At 34.1% G+C, this 16307-nt stretch overlaps 3 protein-coding genes across 4 annotated transcripts; 2 read left to right on the top strand and 1 right to left on the bottom strand.

Moving 5' to 3' along the window:
- Positions 1-1779: 1779 nt before the first annotated feature.
- Positions 1780-3697, top strand: LOC107619955 (P34 probable thiol protease). Its single transcript, XM_016322180.3, has 4 exons — positions 1780-2272; positions 2780-3012; positions 3099-3230; positions 3464-3697. The coding sequence occupies exons 1-4, from the start codon at positions 1780-1782 to the stop codon at positions 3695-3697; spliced, it is 1092 nt and encodes a 363-aa protein (XP_016177666.1).
- A 1407-nt stretch (positions 3698-5104) lies between these two features.
- LOC107623516 (uncharacterized) lies at positions 5105-9268 on the top strand. Of its 2 annotated transcripts, none has more exons than XM_088503399.1 (11): positions 5105-5458; positions 5744-5888; positions 6424-6491; positions 6961-7031; positions 7143-7409; positions 7654-7817; positions 7901-7956; positions 8060-8112; positions 8370-8538; positions 8652-8749; positions 8994-9268. In XM_088503399.1, the coding sequence occupies exons 1-11, from the start codon at positions 5176-5178 to the stop codon at positions 9093-9095; spliced, it is 1476 nt and encodes a 491-aa protein (XP_088359525.1). In that variant the 5' UTR covers positions 5105-5175; the 3' UTR covers positions 9096-9268. The 2 variants fall into 2 exon arrangements, with proteins under 2 accessions (XP_088359525.1, XP_088359524.1); XM_088503398.1 differs by having other exon boundaries at positions 5159-5458; positions 5741-5888.
- A 3209-nt stretch (positions 9269-12477) lies between these two features.
- On the bottom strand, positions 12478-15708 carry LOC148578973 (uncharacterized). Its single transcript, XM_088503397.1, has 2 exons — positions 13840-15708; positions 12478-13086 (listed from the first exon to the last, which is right to left on the bottom strand). Exons 1-2 carry the CDS (start codon positions 15706-15708, stop codon positions 12478-12480), a joined length of 2478 nt encoding a protein of 825 aa, XP_088359523.1.
- Positions 15709-16307: the final 599 nt, after the last annotated feature.

The raw sequence follows: 16307 nt of genomic DNA, 5'->3' as shown, positions 1-16307 counted from the left end.
CAAGATCCTTACTTTCATGCATGATGTGTAACGTCACATTATATGCAAATATTTCATCGACAATTGTCTTATTTCGATCCGATTTTTCTCCTATAAAGACATAATTTATCGAGATCTCGTCATTTACACAAATTTCAGGTACCTGAACGTCTTCTGGCATCAAAACTGTATCAGAGTTTTGGACAACTGCAAGTGTTTTTACTATGTCTTTATCTTTTTCAACAGGAGTATTATTTACCTCTTTTTTTTTCGAGAATTTTTGTCTTTGGAATCGACAGGCCTACCACGCTTCTGATGTGAATTTGCTTCGGTAGCCATTTGTCCGACTGGGACATCAATTCGGATTGGAGCTTTTTCAGTTGGTATATAGGATTTAGTAATCATTTTCGTATCAGAAAATACATCAGGCAATTCATTTGCTATTTTTTGCAAATGTATAATCTTTTGAACTTCTAGTTCCAATTTTCCTGATCGAAGATCTAAATGCATCAAGGATGATACATTCTAATTAAGTTCCTTTTTAGAAAGCTTATTCTCTCTCCCTAATGTTGAAAATTTTGATTCATCAAAATGATATTCTGTAAATTCAGCTTTAAATACATCTCCTTTTGATGATTATACATTTCTTCAAGGTTTTTTCACAGATCTGCAAGATCTTTTAGTGTAAGATATTCATTTTTCAATCCTTCGTCAAGATGCCAACAAAGAAAGATCATGGCTTTGGCCTCATTCTTTTGGGATGCATTATTTTCAACCTTAATGGTATTTACAAGATCCATTGAATCAAGATGAATTTCAGCATCTAATATCTATGATAAGTAGTTGTTTCCAGATATATCAAGAGCATTAAATTTAAGATGAAAGAGTTTTGACACAATAAAAATTTATTACCTGAATCTTCCTAAATTTTGATCGGAGTCTCGTGCTGATAATATGTTGTAAAATAAATAAATAAGGAAGAGGAAAGAAATATAAAATAAAGAAGTATAAATAAAAGACTCAACTATTAAAGTTCATCAATATTATTATCTCATTGTAATAGAAGTAATTCATATATATTTACTAATATATGTAGTAATGTATATATAAAAGAGAGAGAAAAATTTTTATATATTGACAGTGAAGATATAAAAAAGATAGAGAAGTATTGTTATTGATTGTATATAATCTTTTTGTCTCAGTTCATGCTTTTATAGGCGTACAAAATGTGCTTTTCAAATTTCATTGAGTTTTCTTTATTCTAAAAAGTTGTTTCTTTTAACATAGGAAAAATGAGCCACCTATAGATAGACATCCATTCTTATCTATTCTCGTCACAATATTTGGAGATTAGTATGATTACTATGCTATATTACTCAATAAAAAAGCTAATAAATTGAGAATAATGAAATTTGACTAATATTAGTTTTTTTTCCTTTCTCTATTTATTATTTATAACACAAATGATAACGATGTAAAATTACCTTTTATCACAAGAAAATCATAAACACAGACTACTAAAGAAAATTTCCTATTCGAGTTGCTCCTATAGAGATCACCATCATCCATTAGATCAAGTTTCAAATTCAAGGGTAGATAACTACATTTTATTCAGCAACTTGCAAATTTCCCTTATATCAAGTGAAAATTCATAAGCTAAATGCATGCATATGGCCTAACCACTCTCAATCCATCACTATAAATATGTTAAAATGATGTACGAGGAATGCACATCTATCTTCATTCTAACATTACTTATTTGATTTGCTTATAATTAATATAATTAAGTTTGAATAAAAGATGATTTCCCATGCCTCAAACATTCTTGTTCTCCTCTTCTTCTTATGTACTACATTATTCATATCTTTTTCTTCTAGTACAAGCTTTCCAACCCAATACTCCATACTGGGTCCTAACCTGGACAGGGCTCTTTCAAAGGATGAAGCCATGCTACTATTCCAACTATGGAAGAAAGAGCATGGACGAGTCTACATTGACCTAGATGAGATGACAAAGAGATTTGAGATTTTTGTGTCTAATTTGAACTACATCACGGGTTCTAATGCAAAGAGAATGTCATTATCACCTTCTCATCATCACCATCTTCTTGGTGTGAGTAAGTTTGCTGATTTGAGCCCAACTGAGTTCAAAGAAATGTACTTGCACGACTTTGAAATGGCGACTGATGACAATGGCATGAAGGGAATTAATGAGGTATCTTGTCAAGCTCCTTCATCCTTGGATTGGAGGCAAAAGGGAGTTGTCACCCCGGTTAAGAGCCAAGGAACTTGTGGTAAGTTTTTACTTCAATTAGCGTTTGTTTTGAAGTACTGAGACAGAGACTAAGAGACTGAGACTCAATATTATGTTTGTTGGTTTAGAGACTGGTATATTAAACTTTCTGTTTCTGTCTCCAAAAAGTAGAGACACATGGGACTAAAATTTTTAGAGATAGAGACTGAAATTTTAATAACATTTTATACTTAAAATACCATCATTTCAATTAATTAATTTCAATTTTACCCTTTGTACAAATTAAAATACAGTTTCATCTCTTAGTCTCTGTCAGTTTTTCCGTCTCTATCTCTCTACCAAACACTAATAATTTAAAAGACGAATACAGAAAAATAGTTTTATACACATATCTAATGTAATATTATATAAAAAAAAATAACTACTTTTTTTATCAACTTCATAAATGATTATTCAGAATAACGAATATAATTAGACATCAGTTTATCAAAATTAAATTCAGAGTATGCGCAAATATAATATGTTTTGAATAATTTATTGTTACTAGGAAGCTGTTGGGCATTCTCAGCGGCAGGTGCAATTGAAGGAGTAAACGCTATAGCAACAGGGGAGCTTATTAACCTTTCAGAGCAACAGATTCTGGATTGTGATCCTGAAAGCAATGGTTGTTACGTGGGATATGTGGATAAAGCGTTCGATTGGGTTATGAGCAATGGTGGCATTGCCTTAGATGCTAATTATCCTTATGAAGGAGAGAAGCTTACCTGCCAATCATCCATGGTCAAGTTTGTTTACATTAATTTTATTTCTCCTTGTTAAGTTTTTTAGCTTAATTTATTTTCTTTTTCTGTTTCTGTATTTAACAGATTGTACACAATACTGCAACCATTGATGGCTATGGACACGTTCCACAATCAGACGAGGGACTCTTGTGTGCCACTGCTAAACAACCTGTTAGTGTGTGCCTCAACGCAAATGACTTTCAATTTTACCATTCTGTAAGTATTTTATTTTACCAATGCTAATTTTTCTAGCTAATTTATTCAATATAATACATATACGTACGTACATACATGTTAATGTTGCAAGTCTGATAAATGTATGAAGTTAGTCTCACGTAAAAAAAACAAAGAAGAGTACAGAGTTTATAAGATGAGAGATCTATTAATTTATCTTCTCATTTTATGTTCTCTCACTTGATTAAGGCATCACTTTTTTTTCTTATTTCCAGGGAATATATGATGGTGAGAACTGTGCGCCAACTGATTATACAAATCACTGTCTGTTAATTGTGGGTTATGATTCCAAAGAGGGACAAGATTTTTGGATTGTGAAGAATTCGTGGGGCGATAACTGGGGATTGAATGGCTATATATGGATCAAAAGGAACACTAATTTACCATATGGGGTCTGTGGAATCAATGCTGCGGCCTATATACCAATCAAAAACACCATTCATCCTTAGAACGCCAAGTATTAGTTTCATGTGATCACACCATTTCTCAACATTAAACAATCACAAGTGCTAACTTAAAGCACAAATCACTATTTAGTATTACACATTCTAGTGTTTCTTAAGTAGCTTGAACATGAAGGAACATAGTCAAAGTAAAGAATTTATTATGTAAGGCAGGAAGTACTATAATTAAGAATTTATTATTCACTATATTCTACTTCTGCAATATGAAGGGGTTAACAAGCTCAAATTCTTCCTGTCCTTGTCTCTGCAACTTTTCATCATAGTGAAAAACAAGTTTAGTTTATCATGGTCATGATAACCTGTTATTCCCTCGGTTTCAAGAAGAGAAGGCATACCTTAATTATGCTTTACACAAGCAGGTGTCCTCTAATAATGTTGTCTTTTTTCGAAACATACAAAAGAAAATAATTAAGAAACGAATGAATTGCAGTGCGTGTAACATGGGTAGGAATAGAATGAACGAGGTTTAGCCTCCAAGACCAAGAGCTAGCTAGGTCAGTACGTAGTTGTAATATTAGGTAGTGAATTTTGGCGGAATATCATTGATTGTAATTCAATATAGTACCTAACCCAGCCATTATTTGTCTTAACTAATTGAAGCAGCCCTTATTCTATATATTTCGAAAACAAATAATATGCTTTTTCTCCTTAGCGACTGCTTAACTGTTGTATTTTTTTTTATCAAAGATACGAAGACTTCAACTCGCAACTTTCCTATTTGAGTATGGAAAAACTGCTTAACTATTATCTTTATGAATAATGAATAATATTATTATACATCTAAAAATTTTTGTTAACTAAATTTAACTAAGATAATCTAATATTAATAAAAATCAATTATGGATAATATTACTCCAAATTTTGTTATTTAATTTTAGAAAAAGTATAAGTAGACAATGAAAATATTAAATAATGTGAACAATGGATATATCGGATGTTCAATTTATTAGGTGTATGGATGGTTATCCTAATATTAATATTTAGGTGAATAATTTGGGGTATAGTGTGTTTTTATTTTATTAAGCCAATTTTAAAATCTATTATTTACAAAAATTATTATCTACCTAACAAAGTCCTTAATTTTTATTAGACTTAGTTCATAAAAAAATTTGAACACCTAATATTATTCTATTTTATGTGTGTATTTACTTATATATAATAAACCAACCATAAACTTAGCCTAGTTTTAAAATATTGTATATTCAACGTAAAATCATGACTGTCACGGGAATAAATATTCACCAAATATTTAAGGCAAGTACAAGACACAATGAGAAGCCAAATTTGAGAGAACAATCGTTAGCCACATTTTTGTCTTCTTTTCCATAGCTACGTGTACGATGTATCTCTCTTTTTCTTTATTTATTGTCTTTATTATTATTATTACTAGTTACTGTGGTTAACTGCTGACTCTGACTCACTCATATAACATTTATCTTGTTTGTACTTTGTTCTTCGCATAAATGGGGAATGCAAGCACATTCATTCATTTATATATGAACCTTCTCCTTTCAATTTTTCTTAGCATTGCTTACTGGTTATTGGCTTATTGCATAGTATACAATTTAATACACTCTTATGTATTTATGGCAACAGCTCCATTGATTCACACGCGTTATGTGTACTCACCACAAATTGCTTCTCATTATCGCATTAATGGATCCCAACAAAGGCCTTCTTATTCTTCCTCCTCCTCCTCTTCTTCTTCATACTCTGCCTCTAATTTCTCTTCCATCTTCCTTTCTGGTAAATTATTATTATTATTATTATTATTATTATTATTATTATTATTTCAAAATAAATATTGTTTTGGCATTTTTAGTACATTAAAAAGATATGTATGTGGACACAATTTATGTCTTGATTGGTTCAATTGTTTCAATATATATTAAAATAGTTCAAGCGACCACTATCTATGGATTTTTTATTAATTTTTTTAAATTACTGGGTCAAGGTCAACCGAATTAGTTGTAAATTCCAAAGCTTTTGATTCATCAATAAGATTAAGGGAAGTAGATTAATCTAAAGCAGGTAGAAACAGAGGACAGAGAAAGCATAGTGTTGGAGCTCAAGCTATGAGTACTACTACTCAAGGAAACTCTATTGCTATAACTGCTTCCAATATCAACAATGGTCCTGAGCATCTGCTTGTTCTGGTTCACGGTATCATGTCCAGGTATGTGTAAGAGGGTAAAGTTTTATTCGAGTTTACTCTGTGTTCAGATTAGTTGAGTTCAAAATTCAATGTAATAACAATATTTCACTGACGACTGTTTTATATTTAAGGTTGTAATTCTCGCAGGAGGGTTTAGGGTTTAGGGCTTTTGGCTACGAAATTTCTTTGTTCCATTAACTGCCCAGTATTTGATTTATGAATTACAGAAATAGAAGGGGATATATAGAAATAGAATTATAGATTTATCGGTAAAAATTTTTTTTCTAGTTATTTCTAGTTGTGCTAAAAAGGATTCACAATCAATATATTAGTCTTTTAGCTTCCGAGAAAAGGAATGGATTTGTTCCACCTTTAAATCCTTTTGCATGTCTCCCTGAAGTGGAAACTGAAACTTAGTTGAGGAACCTTGTTGCTAACTGTGTAAGAAAAGTTTCTCAGAAGCAATGCACTATCTCTCTAGCAAATGGCTGTCTGTTATTAATCATTTCTTTCAGTTAGTCTCTTACAAAGTTTACTGATCTTTTACCTCGCACAGCTCAAGTGACTGGACGTACACAGAAGCAGAGTTAACAAGGCACCTTGGGAAAAACTTTTTGATTTATGGTAACTATGCCTTCTTATAATTGTGGTTTCTTACCATGCATGTTTGTTATCTTAATTTCTTAAGCAGAAATTGTTATCTGGGATCTGCTTTGTTAGGAAAGTCTTGTTGCGTCGCACAATTAACTAAAAAAGAATTGAAAATGATGGATAGAGTGCGTCATGCTTGTGGCGGTTTTTTTTTTTGGGGGGTGGGGGATTGTGCACAAAAAAGTGGGTCTAGGAAGAGAATCTTTGAGGAATTTATGAATAACACATTGATTCATTGTGGTAGTCTCTATTCTGACTGAGATATCATTGGGTAATGCATGGGAAAATCTACTTTCTCTCAATTAGTGCATTCAAGATAACCTAAACTGTATATGATGACATTAGTTGTCTTGTATGGTGTGTGAATCATTCTTTTGAATTGCTTGCTTAACTCAATTTGAAGCTAGTGTTAACTAGAATCCTTAAAACCTGATGTTTGCAGCAAGTTCATCAAATACTTACACCAAGACATTTTCTGGGATTGATGAAGCTGGAAAGCGATTAGCTGATGAAGTGAGTATTGAAATATACATGGAAACATTTATCTGCCGTAATGATTAGCCTCAAAATTTAGTTTTGATAGCTTGTATGTGTCATCAATTATTTGATGTTACACCTCAACAGGTCATGCAAGTTGTAAAAAAGACAAAGAGCCTGAAAAGAATATCCTTTCTAGCTCATTCTCTAGGAGGCCTCTTTGCTAGATATGCAGTTGCTGTACTTTATTCACCTGATACCTCTACTAGTGGCCAACTTGGTGATTCACAAAACTGTACGATGGAAAATTCAGAGAGAACAAACTTTTCAAAGGGAGGGTTGATTGCTGGGTTGGAGCCAATTAATTTTATAACTTTAGCAACACCACACCTTGGTGTAAGGGGGAAAAACCAGGTTTGTTTAGGATTATTATAGTGCAGATGTTTTTAATATTATCTGAACCATATCTAGAAATGTTGCTATATTCCTTGCTCATAATTCGCTGCTTACATATTAATTTTAACATAGTAGTTTTAACACGGAGAGCAGACTAGGAAAAGTGGGAGAAGGATCAAATAGAATAGGAGATAGTGCTAAGACCTCTTCCTCAATATATCAGTCTTTAGAATTTTGACTGTTTAATGTGAATATTTTTCAGCTTCCATTTCTATTTGGTGTCACCATTTTAGAAAAGATTGCTGCACCGGTAGCTTCTTTATTTGTTGGTAAGACTGGTACTCAGTTGTTCCTTACAGATGGTAATCCCAACAAACCACCTCTTCTTCTGAGGATGGCTTCTGATTGTGAAGATGGAAAATTCATGTATGTAATGAGTCCCTATGTGCTAGCCATAGATTCATATGTTTCAGTAATCCAGTGCTTACAAGATTTTACTGCTTTTGTAGATCTGCACTCGGAACATTTCGATTTCGCACTGTTTATGCCAATGTATCATATGACCGTATCCACTATGCATATTTTCTTTAATCAAACTCGTTTCATATGTCATAAACAAACTTATTGGCTCTTTCTTTCTTTTGGTAATTCCTATAACTTTTATATAGATATGGTTGGATGGCGCACGTCCTCTATAAGGAGGGAAACCGAACTTGGTAAGGTGAAGAAGATAATTTCCCCCTTTTTTTTTCAATCATTCTTGCTTCTTTCTCTGTCCTATTGTAGATAATACTATTAGGGGACACAATGTATTTAGTGTTGAGCCATTTATTAGTTAGAGTAGTTAGTTATAATATATCTTGAAGTTTAGTTCGTTTAGCCGTAACTGCTGAGTCTGTTTTCTCTTAGTTGATTATTACCCTGCCATATCATAAATAACTGTATTTGTATAGTACTAATATTGTGTTCTATTGACAGCCTCCAAGCCAATTTGTGGATGGATACAAGCATGTTGTTGATGTCAAATACTGCACCCCAGTTCCTTCTGATGGGTCCCAATTCACTCCCCGGGCAATGAAAGCTAAGGAGACAGCACAAAATGCAAGCTATACTGAGAATACTGTGGAATACCATCAAATCATGGAAGGTGATTATCATCATCATAATAAGTAACCAAGGATGTGTGATTTACATCCTTGAGACTCTGTTGCATTATCACTATTCACTAAAACCTATTGGTGTGGTTTCAAATTTCAATAGAGGAGATGATCCGGGGATTGCAGCAATTGGGATGGAAGAAAGTAGATGTCAACTTCCGCTCAGCAACCTTGCCTTTCTTTGCTCATTACAACATTCATGTACTGCATCCACCAAAAGTCTTCTATTGAGGGATGATAATGTCATCAATATGGGGGCAAATTACACTTAACTCTCCCATGAATTTTAGTGAACTTGGGTTGGTTATATTTTACAATATACAAGGATAATAAGTATAATAGAGATGGGTTGAAATTTTACCAAATTTTTTATACAATGGTTTATGTCTCTTCTTTTTTTCTTTATTTTTATATTTTTTAACTTGAAATACTCCTCTAATTTCAGGTGAAAAATGAAAGGCTTCACAATGCTGGTGTAGGAGTGATTGCTCATGTTGCTGACAGCTTAAGACAGTCAGAAGCAACAATTTTGGCTCCTAGCTTCTAACTTCAAAGAAATAAAGTCATTATTTTAATTCAAAGGCCATTGATATTTACAGTAGCAAGGGAAAGCAAAAATACAAATTGTCTAATCATGCAGGATCATGGAACTACTTAGTTACTAATGAACTCATCAGAACTCAGAAGCTAATACTCAAATGATATATTGGATAATTCTCAGACTTCTCTTGATTTCTAACAAAAAAAATTATACAAGTTATCTCAAGCAGTACACCACATTTATGATTTAGATAAGCCCTTTGTTTTCAATATTATCGTTCTTTGGCCGTTCCAATATACATTATTACCTACATTAGTTCATGTTCTTCAAAATTAAAAATATCTTGAACAGTTAGTTAATCAACTCTTGAGTCATGATCTTTTTTGGGTAGACTGATATGAGTCATGATCTTCCTTCCACGTTATATGGACGTCATCCATGCTCTTTTTTCAAATATTCCCATGCGCTATAAAAAAAAACTCGCACTTTTGAGGTGAGGTTAGGTGATTCAATTCTAACTTCAGGTCACAAGCCTATCCGTTTATGTGTCATTTCATTTCCACGTTATGTACACGTCAGCCTTGACCTATATATCTTACCTTTTTTTGTTGACTTTCTAGTTCATGTTCTAACAATAAATCTAAAACTCTATATATTAATGGGATATGCAGATAATTTATTTTAAATGACTAAGAATAGCTTAACACCAAAATCAACTTTGATAATAAAAATTAAAAAAAATTAGAAAATAAAATTTTAAATACAAAAAAGGCATATTTATAATTTCTTTATTTAAATGTACTGAAAATAAAGAGTAATTACCCAAATCAGTCCCTGAGGATTTTAAAAGCGGACATTTTAGTCCCCAAAAAAAATTAATACACAAATTAGTCCCCATGGTTTTTCTCCGTCAGACATATTAGTCCCCAGACTATTTTCCGGCGTGACTCATCAACAGAAATTGCTGAGTTGACACGTTAAATCGCACACGTGGCAGTTAAGTGTCCACGTGTGCAAAGAGGACAAAACAGTCCCTAAAGTTTTTTTGAAAAAACGGCGTCGTATTAATACTCCTCATTTCTCATTCTTCTTCATTGAAGGTCGTCCTCATGAAACCCTTGTTCGTCATCTACAGAAATCGACATATCCAGGTTCAGTTTTGATGATTCCAAGTAGAGAAAGTTCATCTTCTTCGAATCATCGTGGAGGGAGACACGGTGGCCCCAATGGTACTGGTCTTATACATGGTGATGTGTGCAGGTTGAGGAACGTTGAAATCACGAAGGGGCAACACCCAAAATGTTTATGCGGTTTGTATGCAATAATCTCCATTTCAAGAACTCGTGAAAATCTGAGCAGGTTGTTTTTTGGATACCCACTATATAAGGTAAACAATTGTTAGTATTTTAGTTAGTTAAAATCAAAAAATTTTGTATTGAATAATCTGTTTTTGGTATGGGCAGGAGAAACTCCCTCATTGCAAATTCTTTGCATGGGTTCACTAGAATTTTCACATCAGCTTTAATGATGGTGTTGCGGAGGTCATGTCTGGTGCGAAGTTGGTTGATAATATGCCACCCGTATGTGAGATTGATGATGATGGTTTGGGACAAAAACTGATAGAGTTGCAGAGTAGAATTGATATATTAGAGGTTCATCAAAATGTAGCCCCAAAAATTGACTCCAAAAGAAGAGGTTTCAATTTAGTGCCTGTTTTTATGGTTCTAGCATTGTTAGTTTTGGCCTTGGCAGTGGTAATGGTTGCCTTGTAAGAGATTTAGATTTAGACATATATTATGTGTAAGCTTGCTTTTAGTTCAATATTGTGTGAAATTGCAAGCATATTTGTAATGTTTCTTTTTTTGGAATGAATGGTAGTAAATTAAAGCAAGTTTTTGCTATATGTATGCTTATTAAAATCAAGAGCAACTAATTAGTTGATGCTATTAGAATAACAGGGCAATGATTTGGCGTTGAAGTGTGACTATTAGATTTAGTTGATGCTATTAGAATAACAGGGCAACGAGGATAGTTGATGCTGTATATTATATATTTTGGAACTTAGCATACAAGTCTTCAAGAAAACTATTCATGTCATAGTAGCAAGCTAACAAGATACTAAAAAGTGTCAAAACACAAACTCTTCATGCATACAGCAGCATGAAACATAATGATAACCAAATTGAGAGTTTCCAACACAACAATCTCTCATCCAAAACTAATATGATAATAGCAAAGTAGAGAATTAAAACACCAAAACACAGTTTAGACACTAAAAAGCCTAATGTTATGTCTTTAGCATACAATACTGGTCACTTTTTTCTCGGATGCTTGAAACCAGGATTTGGAATAAATTGGAACATCCTTGATGCAGTACCCTTGCTGGCAGCTGCCATTGTTTCAGCTGAGATCCCTCCAGTTGTTGTAGGTGGTGGAATCGGTGGTGGAGTGCTCGACTGAATGGGGGGTGGTTGGTGTGGCCTAATGATAGGTTGCTTGGCTCTAGCACTAGGTGGAATTAGCGCTTGAAAATTGGCAGGACCTTGCGATGATGGTGGTGTCATAGTTATCTTCATATAACAAATAACAACTAATTAGATTATAAGCCTTTGTATTAGAAGCACAACATATTCACTACTGTTTTAACTTACCACATTAGGCATTACACCCAAGTTTGCTGTTTCTGAAAGAACCTGATTTGCATTACTATTCACATTCTACAAGAGACGAAATATCAATTCAAATTGCAGTCCAATAAAAAAAATATCAATGCAGTCTCCATGAATTATTAAAAAGCTCAATGTAGTCCCTATGGAAGTTTAAAAAAGATAGTTTTGGTTGGTTTTGGTTTTACCTGTGCTTGTGGAGCTGATTGAGAGACATTGATCTCATCTGCATTATGGTTTGAGGTTCCAGAACTAGAACCAACTCTCACTGTCATTCTCTTATTTGGATTGGTTTGCCTTTTAATTATTGTTGTTGGAGGGCCTTTGCAGGTCTTGTAGTTATGGCCAGTCTCTCCACACTTGCTACAAGTGACCTTAAAAATTTTCTTTACTTTGTTGCCATAAGTTTTACTAGCTTCTAACTCAGATGGGTCCTTTCTCCTTCTCTTCACTGGTCTGCCTATTGGCCTTTTCAACTTTGGTGGAATCGGATTTATGTATATTGTCTTCTCCCAATATTCCTCTGAATTAACTGGTTGAATGCAGTGTTGATATGTAGCTAATGCTGCCCCGATCTTGAGCAGTGGGTGTACATATATTTCCGGTCTATCCCCTCTTCTAGCAATTGCAGCAAGTGCATGAACACATGGGAGACCTATCAAGAAGAAGGCATTCAAATAGTAGCAGATAACAATTTCATAAATGAAAATTAAATGATAAAGTCAAGTAATTGTACCAGTTAGTTGCCACGCGTTACAAGTACATTTGTTTTGAGACAGATTTACAGAAACCTTTGTAGATCCTTGTTGCACCTCAAAGATTCGCCTCTCATCGTCACCAACCCAAATTGGGTGCCAATATCTTACACCTTTCATTATGTCATCAAGCCTCTTTTGTTGAGTAGGAGCCACTTGAGTGCCCATGTGTGTCTCCAAGACTTGCTTGTATTTGGTCATTCTCCTCATGATATAGCACCGGAGTTCCTCACACATCGTTAGAATCGGCTTGGAACGATAATTCACTATTTTTGCGTTCCAAACCTCACACATGTTGTTGGTGAGGTTGTCGCACTTTGGTCCGTGACTGAAATGAGCCTTGGTCCAACATGCCGGCTCGAATTTCGCAAGGTAGCTCCATGCTTCTTCATTAATCCTTTTCAACCTTTGCATGCTTGCTTGAAATTCTGCATCAATAGTACATTTAGCACATTCCCATACAACATTCTTAACCTGCTTATCCTTGTATCGATTTGTGAAGTTTTTCCAGATATGCCTCACACAGTTTCGGTGGTGAGCGTGAGGCATAACTTCCTTTAATGCAGGCAACAAACCCTAAGCCAAACAATGCAATTAAATAATGAAATTATCAAATCAGCATATTTTTTTAACCCTTTATATTATTATATCATATTTCAGAACAAGTATGTTAAATCAAGTTAATATGCACATGCAGAATTTTTCAGAGTTTTGAGCACACGCTTCTTTGAAAAATTAATTTATAACATATTCTATTCATAATTCCCATTGGTTAATCTTATAATATAAGAAAATAATTGCAGAAGTCCATGTATCTCTAGAAACCAAGTTAAATGTGTGCGTTACTAATAAAATAAGTAAAACTATAATCCTGATGTGTATATACTTAGTTCTTTTTAAGCCAATATTATTGAACAATCAAATTAAGGCTTAAAAATAGTTTAACTTTTTGACATCTCCCTTCAAAATTTAAAGCAGCCATCAACACACAATCCCTATTGAAGTAACTCAATAATTCTCATTCATCAACAATTACATTTACAATACTGCATAAATCAGTCATTTAAAAAATTAAAGCAACTCAACTAATAATTTGATATTAGCTACAGTTGTACTTAAAGTAAAACAATTATCAAGTATAAAGCAGCTACAATATCAGCCATTTGAATAATACATAAATCAGCCATTTGAATAATTAAAGTAATTCAAATAATAATTCAATATCAGCCACAATTGTACTTAAAGTAATGTAATTATCAAGTATAAATCAACCATTTTAATACTTGAAGTAACAACAAAAATAACATTTAACTAACAAGAATAACATACCTTTTGTTGGTCTGAAATAAAATTCCACCCATGGATATATTGATCTCCAAGATCTTCTTGCAATAAAGTAAGGAACCACTTCCAACTTTCCTTAGTTTCACTATCCACAACAGCATACGCAATCACATAGAAGTGATTGTTTGCATCTTGACCCACAGCCGACAATAGTTGACCCCCAAAGTAACCTTTCAAGAAACATCCATCAAGTCCGATTAATTTTCTACACCCAGCTTTGAATCCCCTTTTACAAGCCTCTAAACAAATGTATAACTTGCTGAATAATGGAGGTGACTGGGGAATTGGTGTCACATCCAAAATTGTATGACTTCCAGGGTTACTCCTCAATAGCTCGGCCAGGTATTCTCTCAACTTACTGTACTGTGCCCTCTCATTGCCAATCAAACGCTCTCTAGCTTCTTTCAGAGCCCTATATACCATCTTTCCATTTATTATGACATTATAATCAATTTTGATGTGCTCATATGCCTCACTAAGAGTCATGTGAGGTTGAGTTCGGAGCCTCTTTTCTAACTTTTTTGCCACCCATTTCTGACTTGCCATGTTGCTGCCGAATTCTCTAGCACAAGTGTGTTTCGGGATATAAGTTTTTATCTGGTAACTCTTCAATTGAGTATTCCATGCACAATATATAAGCCATGGACAAGGTGACCTATTTGCAGGCCCACTGTTGAGCCCATTTTCATTTACAACAGCAGCATTATTGGATTGGACAGCATCACTTTCTTTTTTATTTTGGACAGCATTGTTATACATATTCACATTCTCCTTAGCCCCATTATCCTCATTTGCATCCTCCACATTTTCTTCCTTCTTGTTCTTTGATTTCCTGGGTTTCTTAATCCTCACAACACCATGTTCACAGTCACACCTAACTCTTCTTTGGTCATTCTTTATGTATCTTATCTTTCTCCCTTCATATATAACATGATCCTTCAATGCATTCTTGAATGTTTCAATGGTTGGAAATTCCATTCCCAACTCGAAATAAACTTCACCAAATCCAGCCCCTTCATTGAACTGTGGAAATTCATATCTCTCCCGCTCATCCTCAGAACTCTCAGGAGTTAATAATGTCTCAGACTCGTAGTCAAATACAGGTTCTTCTATCTCCTCTTCACACTCTTCGTCCTTTTCATCCTTTTCATCAATTAGCTGAGAAGCAGCAGTTGGCCTAGCAGCACCATTTGGACCAGCACCAATAGGCCCATCTTTATTTCTCCCATATGTTAGCCCATTAGTCTTCTTGCTACCCACTTGAGTCTTCTTTGTAGTTTTGGTCCTTTCTTTAATATCCTTATTTGACTTCTTCTTCCGCACATCTCCTTCATGGTCTATTTTTTTTCCACTCCTAACAGTCTTCTTCTTGATTACCACACACTCATCTTCATTACTTTCATCACTGAATTCGGGTGGAGGAGGTCTATACGGCTCATCTTCTGTGGTTTCATAGCCATCATCGCTAGAAGAACTATTGGATTGATCATGGTCAAAGTCAAGGTGTTCATCTTCAAGTGGAGTTAACATTATTGGGTGATCAAAGTATAGTTCAAATTCTGGACTCTCCTTGTTCTTTTCTTTGTACGCACGTAACTCATTGATCTGAGCATCTCCTTCTATGGGATGTAATCCAGACTCGAGGTCAGAGGTAGAATTATCAAACCAAAACATAGCTTTGTAATCATGATACCCTAAACTTTTGAACAAAGTTTTTAAATCAAAGAAACACAGCAAGTCAATGTCCATTTCGGGAAATTTGCTCACTTTTCCATTAATATATAGCAACACACCCTTATTATCTCGCACAAAGTGACCTCCATGGTGAAAAATAGGAACCACAAAATACTCCATCTACAAACAAAATTAAAATAGAGCAAAATCAACAAAACCAAAACTAAAAAACACAAATATACCATTATTTGTGGCTTATAACTACTGAACGTAAAATTAATTCTTAAAAAAAAAAACATACACACATAACATCAGTACAACTCAGAAGTTTCTACAGCCACTAAACCTTAACCATCCAACAAAATTAATTGATTAATCAAATAATGTAATCTCTAATAAACTAATTTAGCCTAACAAAGATTATTTGCTCACCTATTACAATGTGGGTATTGGAGTTGATGCGGCAATCGTTGGCATCCACGTCGACGCTTCGTGCGATTCGAAGGTAACGGAAGTTAGTGACGGCCGTGAAGATGATGAATGGAATTCTAATGTTGACGTTGACGGTGACGGTAGTGATGTGGGAGATGAAGTTGCAGAAGGTTTCTGAGTAAAAAGGGGAGTGAATTATGGGGTTTGATGTCTTTTCAAAGTGGATGAAGACATATGGAGGATAACAAAAAGGTGAGAAGCGTTTCTATTAATACGACAACGTTTTATTAAAAATTCTTGGGGACTGTTTTGTCCTCTTTGTACACGTGGACACTTAACTGCCACGT

This window comes from Arachis ipaensis, chromosome B10, assembly GCF_059453495.1.
Source record: "Arachis ipaensis isolate K30076 ecotype BB chromosome B10, ASM5945349v1, whole genome shotgun sequence".
Lineage (NCBI taxonomy): Eukaryota > Viridiplantae > Streptophyta > Magnoliopsida > Fabales > Fabaceae > Arachis > Arachis ipaensis.
The sequence above is the reverse complement of the archived record's forward strand: the minus strand, read 5'-3'. Positions and strand labels throughout refer to the sequence as shown.

Bases quoted from the DNA above. Each gene is read 5' to 3' on its own strand.
- LOC107619955 (XM_016322180.3), top strand. From the start codon at position 1,780: ATGATTTCCCATGCCTCAAACATTCTTGTTCTCCTCTTCTTCTTATGT. The intron at 3,013-3,098 runs GTCAAGTTTGTT...TGTATTTAACAG, and splicing joins TTACCTGCCAATCATCCATG to ATTGTACACAATACTGCAAC. The intron at 3,231-3,463 runs GTAAGTATTTTA...TCTTATTTCCAG, and splicing joins ACTTTCAATTTTACCATTCT to GGAATATATGATGGTGAGAA.
- LOC107623516 (XM_088503398.1), top strand. From the start codon at position 5,176: ATGGGGAATGCAAGCACATTCATTCATTTATATATGAACCTTCTCCTT. The intron at 5,889-6,423 runs GTATGTGTAAGA...TACCTCGCACAG, and splicing joins GTTCACGGTATCATGTCCAG to CTCAAGTGACTGGACGTACA. The intron at 8,539-8,651 runs GTGATTATCATC...AAATTTCAATAG, and splicing joins ATACCATCAAATCATGGAAG to AGGAGATGATCCGGGGATTG.
- LOC148578973 (XM_088503397.1), bottom strand. From the start codon at position 15,708: ATGGAGTATTTTGTGGTTCCTATTTTTCACCATGGAGGTCACTTTGTG. The intron at 13,087-13,839 runs GTATGTTATTCT...TGTTTGGCTTAG, and splicing joins TTATTTCAGACCAACAAAAG to GGTTTGTTGCCTGCATTAAA.